The 8,047-nt window shown below is 29.7% G+C and overlaps 1 protein-coding gene across 1 annotated transcript in view; it reads right to left on the bottom strand.

Annotated features, from left to right (window-relative positions):
- The window catches only part of Kap3 (kinesin associated protein 3), a 24,006-nt gene that overhangs the window by 6,004 nt on the left and 9,955 nt on the right, over nucleotides 1-8,047 (bottom strand). Inside the window, exons 12-15 of the mRNA XM_014431487.3 lie at nucleotides 6,553-6,718; nucleotides 3,531-3,656; nucleotides 1,884-1,982; nucleotides 1,719-1,804 (exon numbers count right to left, since the gene is read on the bottom strand). Of these exons, the coding sequence (XP_014286973.1) occupies nucleotides 1,719-1,804; nucleotides 1,884-1,982; nucleotides 3,531-3,656; nucleotides 6,553-6,718 (477 nt within the window). The remainder of the gene's footprint in view (nucleotides 1-1,718; nucleotides 1,805-1,883; nucleotides 1,983-3,530; nucleotides 3,657-6,552; nucleotides 6,719-8,047) is intronic.

Genomic DNA, 8,047 nt, shown 5'->3' with positions numbered 1-8,047 from the left:
TCTTCTTGAAGAACAAAAATGATAAATTTAAAATTAGAAAAATATATAATTTAATTGCTTATCCATATTACCTTATAGTCATATTTTAGCAATTTTGGCTTGTAATCTATTGTACTTTTACAGGATAAAGTAAATATTTTTATTTTTTAGAATTATCTAAAAAGTAGTTCATTCAGATCAATGGCTAACTAATGCCTCAAATAGTAAAGTTGCATCCAGATTGTACTATATCAACAAACACAAGTAGTACTTACACGAATTATAGCTTAGTGTAAAGGTCTTAAAAAGAACCTTAAAAGATTAAATATTATAAAATTTTATCTCATTTTCAGAACCAGACAAAGAGCATTATAAAATTCTCTATCTAATGTTTTAACCAAGTCCAAATTTTAGCCAATTTTTCAATGTTGCTCTATTTAACTAATTTTTTTTTTCTATCACTGTTCTACTCGTTATTAGTAAATGTTTCAAAGGTAAGATAATCCAGAATTAACAGGGATTTTGGGGCAGGGCAGATAGGCATGGATTCCCCTACTATTTTTGGTTATATGATCTCTCTCCAAATGGAATATTAAACCCATCTCCAGAAGTCAACCAATACTCAAAAATTATTATATTTACTAGTTGTTTTTTTATTTAATTAGTTAATGTGAATGAAAAAAATACAATAGCTACATGCTTCACAGTGTTGCTCTTTTCAATTAATTTTACTAATTCATTAGGCACATAACAATAAAGGTGTTCAAATATTAAACAGACTTATGATATGATATTTATAATTTATACTATTATATAGTGCTGAAGATTTTTTTTTCTAACACTAATTTCAGTTCTACCAGTTTGATAAGAAAAATTCTGTTAGGGTTATATAGGCTGGTTATTAAGAAGCTTTTAGGCCATATATAATGGCACTATGACACATAGGAAGGGTAATAAAAGTATGAATACAATTTTTTTAATATTAATCGAATATTACAAATTTGTGATTAATAATCAATTCTTGACATATTATACAAAACATAGAATTGTTAAAAGGGCAAAACCTACTCCACAAAGCTGAACTTCAGTTAGAAGAAATTCAACCAGAAATAAAGATAGAGGACTCCCCACCATGGTCACTTCCCTCCAGACCCTCTATTATCATATCAGTTCCGGGTATCACTTAGAAGAGTGACCACAATCAACCCGAAATCACAGCTCGAGCACTCAAATTCATGAACTCTACTTATCCAAAAAATTTGTGGACCAGAAGCATTATGGATGGTTCAGCTGAAAATGCTATAAGGAATGAAGGCGGAAGTATCCACATGGATTTTCCAAATTACCATACATTACAGAAAGCTATTGCCACAGGATTCAACTCGACAAACTATAGAGCTGAGTCTGAGTCATTACTGGAGGCAACCAAAATTCTAACAGAAATGAAGAAGCCTTGGAAATCAAAAATTGTATTTTTAACAGAAGGAGATTTGGTTTTAATGAGCCTAAAGTCTGAGTGGAAAACAGGGCTGACGTTGCTTGCAACATATATCTTGTTAATATAGCAAATTTCAAATAACAATGATACTATCGTAATGAATATTTAATGATTTCAAAGATTTCCTAATTATTAAGTCAACACATCTTTGATCAAAACAATAACCCCTAATATAATATTAATAAGCAACTAAATGATTATTTAAACTATTATTACTTAAATGCATAATTTAAAAAAATACCTTTATCATATCAATGCAGGCATCACATACTTTCCTAATTTCAATATTTTTATCATTCATGAGATCAATAAGATAATCAACAGCCTCTGAAAAAATTATAAAATAATTTTTTTTTTCTTTTACAAACCAAAATTGAAATTTTAATATTAATTGATCTATACTCACGAGTTTTATGAATCAAATAAGACCGTGTTTCAGAATGTCTTGAAACTTGATAAAATACATATATTATTTGTAATACAATTTCATCATCTTCTTGTTTTCCTGCAATAAAAAATTAATGTATATTTGTAGGGTAAAACAAAAATTAGTAAAATAAAGGCTTGAAATTTAAAAAAAAAATCAATATATTACGATTAAAAAAAAAATATTTTTTGCATCCTATATGATATTAAAATTAAAAAATTAGAAAAACAAAAGTTCATAAAACAAAGTATTTAAATAATTCTTTTATGTGGCTCGGTCTAAAAATATTTTACTTATGTTCACTGATTGTTATAAATACTTTTATAATTAGTGTAATATGAAAAGTAACTAAACATTTTTTTTTTTTATATTTATTTTATAAGGTTATTTTCTTCATAAATTGAAGTTTCCTTCAACCAAATTCCTCGCTTCCTCTTGTCAGTCCTCAGCCCACCATACTCTCAGCCACATCTCTCTATCTGACACAAGACCTTTCTCTCTTTCTCCTACCCTCCCCCTCCCATTCAAATGCCATTTTGGCAAGTCGTTCATAGCCCATCCTTACCATACATACCATTTCAGTCTTCTTTCTTCCATTACCTCCAGCACATTTTTTCTTACTTCCATCCTTTCTCTAAGTCTCTTTTCTGTCCTTGATACTCTCACCCACCTCCAAAAATCCATCTCCACAGCCAGGAGTCTTTTAGTATGTGATTTTTCGAGAAGCGATGTTTCACAGCTACCGAGCATTAAGCTTTCTACTTAGACTTTAAATATTTATTTCTTCACCTCTGTATAAATATTTTCACTCAAGAGCACTGAATTTAGCATACCAATAGTTTTCCATCCTTTATCACTCTTTTTCAATTTCCTTCCTCGCTCTACGTGTTCTAGATGCTGTCTAATATGCCCTAAGAGTTTTCCTAGGTAAAGTATTCTAAAAAAGGCAGTTCTCCTCAACGTAATAGACTAAATAACTTATAAAATTGTAAAGTTGAATAAACAAGGGTCCTCAGATACTTTTTAATAATCAGATGCTTTAACCAAAAAAAAAAAAACAATTCAACATTATGTATCAAATAGCTGGTTTTCACATCTCATTAAAACTGTTTGATATTCTACTATGCCTTTAAAATTAAATCATCTGTTCAGTTTTACTTAAGTAGCTATGTTAAGGAATGGTAAGATAAAAAATCAGTTACAACTATTCTAGCTCCAAACAGCTCTGGGTTTCATTTTAACCAAATTATTTACTTTTATTTATTTCCAATTTTTAGGCTTGAATACAAAATGCTCTTAAGTGTTCGATAAACAAAATTATTGCCTTTTCCAATGATTTCTAATTAAATTATAATATTTATGGTACAAGATTTTTTATTTAATAATTTAAGCCAATAAATTGCACAACATCCCCAGGAAAGGACACAATAAAAAAAACTTGATTTTTAAATAAACTAAAAAAATTAATTTGAACTTAAATGATAACAACAATTAACTTGACTACACTCTAATCGATAGATTCACAAATGTAAAAATTAAGTAAATTTAAGAAAAAACAATTAGATAATATGCATATAAATAATAAACACAAATATTAGAACAATATTAAAAAAAAGCTTAGGTTACTTTTGAGCAATTCAATCAGAGCTAACACGATTCCACTATCACAAAATAGTTGTGCACATTTCTCATCAGCTGCCATGGAACCAACAAGCATAGCTACTTCAAGGAGAAAATCGTCTTCTTTTTTATCTGAAAAAAAACAATCAATAAACACTAATTATTTAAAATATTAGAATAACAAATATTAATAAAATATTAAAATAGAACAGAGTTAGTAAACACAAAACCAAAAACCTGAAAAGATGGATAGGGATAAGAATTTTATAAAAAAGGAAAAAACAATTTTTTGTTATCATTCAGCAATGAAGAATTAGTGGGCATACTTCATATATAATCTGAAAAGAATATTTGGCTAACTTAAAATTGGGACCAGAATTAAATAGATCATTAGAACAATAGCATTCATTAAAAACTTTTTTTTTTTAAATCAAATTTCGAAGGCCAAAGAAGCAACAGAATACTCTCATACTCATAAGGGTTTGCTAGTAAAATTCCACTTAAAGATAATTAATATTAAATGAAATGACCAGCTAAATCAACCATTCTGATGATGAAATGACGAACTCAATTGAGGTCAATATAGAATTTTCAGTCTAACTCCCCTAAAGGCTATACTTAAGAATCAAACTCATTCACTGACTTCTGAAAAGAATGAAATCTAATACATAAACAATAAAAATCAAATTAACTTGATTCCAAAAAAAAATTTTGATTAATTTAAAGTGTCCAAGTCAGGAGGGGTCCTGTAGGCAGCCAGGATCATATTGGTTGGAATAGATTCAAAACAAATTGGCTACTGAGTAATTATTTGATAATACTCACAGCACAAACTATGACACCATTTACACACACATAGACAATAATTTTACAGATTTAGAGCAAATCCATCATTAAATCATTTATTAATTATATTTTACAAATTGCCATCCTTGATGTTTCTGGACCACAAATGCAATATTCAGACTACCCTTCATATGAAAATTTGTAATTTCACTAACATATAAATGAAAAATAAAGGTTTAATAAAATTAAATGAAAAATAAAAATTTATTTTATTTCATATTTTCTAAAATATCTCACATTTTGTTTGTTAGAAATAATGGACCATAACTCATTGTTGGTAATAATAAAAATGAAATAAGCTTAAACTACGAAAGAATTTGATAATTGACTAAAAAAGAGAATAGTAGAAATCTTTTCCCAAGTTGAAAATCAATTTCCGGGAATAAGAGAAGTAATATAGATCTACAACATACAGTTGGAAAGCCAAATAATTTTTAAAAAATAATATTGAACAAATAAAGTTGTAGAAGTTAATGGAGAGAGATGAATTGGAAAAATAAATGTTTTTATCTTTCCATAGCTGTTAAAACAGCCTTCAATTTTTTACTTTCACTTACCTGTGAATGGAGTGATATATATATCAAGGTTTTGGCAATTTCCACAACAACCATATGTCGTTAACTAATTTAGCCACATCTGCACCGATACCTGTTCTTCAAGAAGGGATACTTCTCAACAAACAAAGGGGACCTCCGTGTTTAAGTATCAGAGCTTTTCACACCTCTGGGAACCACAGTTCCTTACAAGTGGTTAATGGGTACCACATGCCGAAGGGCAGAAGCCATTAACAGGTAACGATCGATATACCCTGTGATCGGCAGTGGGTTCCCACCCCCTCTCAGGACCTAGGGGAGATGAACACCTAGAGGGCATTCTGTCACCTATGGCCAATGAGGAATTAGATTCAAAGAAAGGTAACGCCTCTAAAGGGAGGTGGGAGAAAAGGGGCAGAACAACTAGATCAGGAAAAAAGAGAAGTAAAGAAAGACAGACACAGAAGCAGGAGAAACAGAGAAGAAAGAGTACCAAAGAAAGGGCAAGACGCACTTCGACGAGACGAAGTCCAAAGAAAAGCTATGAGTCCTGGACGCCATCCCTTATGAACAAGATGACACTCACGTTACTACACACACCATCCAAATCAACCAACAAAGCACTCATTCAAAGATATATTAGATAATAATGAAATAATCAATATTTTATGGCAAACCAATTATCTGTTTCATTTGAATCATTTTAATAACATCATCTATCAATCATTGTAAATAAACAGTTTGTTCCTTGATGTAAGTTATATACTATCATATTACCCAATACCACCCCTTATTATATATATAATTAATGGTAATGCTATTTTATAGAAATAAAGATATTTAATTGGTAACAGGTAAACACAAAACAAGCCTTTGGAAAAGAATCCAATTATAATAATAGTTTGTACAGGACTCAATATAAATTAATTTTGGATTAATAAATTATTTTGAATAATTGCCTTCAGCGATTATCCTGGCATCCCGAATAAATCTCAAGACAGTACATAGCTGGGGACATAGTAAGTATAAGCATTGCTATCGTGAATTATAAGGAAATTACTGTTTTGAAAGGAGCAAAACTCAATGTCAACTTCACACAGGGTGAAAGTTTAATAGGCAAAGTCGATGGAAGAGATTTAATTGGCCTCTAAGTTCTGTATTTATTATAAGTAGTTTAGTTTGGGGAGCAGTATGTTTTGTCATTATTCTTTAATTCTAGTTCTTTATTTAGATAGTTATTTATCTATTAAGTTGGTATTCAAAGTATTGATTAACTTTCTGAAAAATATTAATTAGGTTAACATAAAATAAAAACAGATGTTTTTTGGGAGTGGTTACGAGAGATTTTACTTTAAATTCTTACCCTGCTAATTTGGCTACTAATTATATGATAAAAACTGATCCTAGGTCCAGAGTATTACGTAAGTGAAAGTTGTGTGATTTGCTTGCCACACCAGGCTGGTGAATAATGATGAAAACTGAATAATGATGAAAAAGGCGTAAAGAACATCAAACAGGAACTGTTCCAAGAAAATGCTCTCGTAAATATACGAATAAATATACAATGTAATAACATTGTTTATTATTAGGAACACTACAATAATTTATATTTAATATTAAAAAACAACAAAATGTAATTTCTAACTCACGAGAATTAATTGAATTTTCAATCCACTGTAGAAGACCATGTTTTTTAGAAAGGTTACATATGTCAATTTCATGAAGAGGTAAATTAGCAAGTGTTCCTGCAGCTTCTAACAGAAATTCTTCATGAGAACAACTAGGAAGAACTTGAATTAAGTCATCAACAAATCCCTGAAAAGCAATAATAACAATCATATAATCATAATAAATAATTAAATGAGTCATTAAAAATTAATCCTTTTTCTTGCTACTTCAAAAAAGTTTACCAAAATCATTTCTTAGCATGTTGACTATAGCACATAATCACCAAATATTATTCATAGAAGTTTAACTTTTTTAATTAATTAAACAGTAAATTAATGACACAATGGAATGAGGAGTATCAACATTTTCTGAAGGATAAAGTTTATTTTTAATACGATAATAGATTTACTGGTATATCTTTACTCACTACAGATTTGAACCATGGTAAAAATATGTTCTTGATTACATATTATTGTTTTCTAAGACTTCTGAATTAAGAAAACCATAACTGCCTTGTTAAAATTTATATAAAATATCTTTATACATAAATTTATATAAAGTAAAATAATATCTACATTCTTGAGAGATAAAACTGATCTATCTGCCTTCAGATAACCTTTGAAGCACACACATTTTCCTTTCTGCCCAGCTGCTTGTGATGAAAAACATGAACCGCCTGCGTTTCGCATACACGATCCTCACACCTACTGTTACCTCTCCTTAGACAGTGTTGCCCCCCTCAAAAAACCAAAGTAAAATGAAACTTCCAGAAAGAGATAGATGAATTTGCCAAAGACAATTAGCAACCAGGCTAGAAATGTCAACCTTATGGAGAAGGTTGATTAATAAAAAAAACCTACGTCAATGTAAGGAAAAATTGGAGAACTGACTGCATTCAAGGTATAAGCTCAAGAGGCAGGGTACTCAATAAACTCAAATTAAAGGTAATAAACTCAAGAGGAATCAAAAAATGATGAAGACATGATGGACAGAAAACACTTTGACCCATAAGATGTGGATAAAAACCTTCTGGATAACTTGTGAGCGGTAGGCTTGTGAAAAGGACTCCATGGAAAGGTAACCCTAGAATAAAAACAATCAAAATTAGTCATCAGTTTTATTCTCCTTTCAAAATGAATCCAGAAAATATTGAAGGAATTTATATCCTCCAAAATAACATCAACAACAAATCAAGATATTGAATAAGTGTGAATAAAGCCCTCTCTCCTCAGCAATACAGATACACCAAAAAATCTCAAGATACCTTCAGTTGAGAATGAACCAGGCTGTAATAAATATGTTAAATGTTTATTAAATAAATCAATTTTATATCCAAATCCGTCTCAACACTTTATTTATTCATTTGTCCAACGTTTCGGCCTTTCTAGCCATCTTCAGGGACATCTAAATATTTAACAGGTTATATTACATCTTCATTTTTAAACATTTACAATAACATTATTATTCACTATATAA

Source organism: Halyomorpha halys, unplaced genomic scaffold (genome assembly GCF_000696795.3).
Source record: "Halyomorpha halys isolate HHAL.00 unplaced genomic scaffold, Hhal_1.1 Scaffold977.1, whole genome shotgun sequence".
In the NCBI taxonomy this organism is placed as follows: domain Eukaryota; kingdom Metazoa; phylum Arthropoda; class Insecta; order Hemiptera; family Pentatomidae; genus Halyomorpha; species Halyomorpha halys.
Note: the sequence above shows the minus strand (reverse complement) of the source record. Positions and strands in the feature narration are given on the sequence as shown.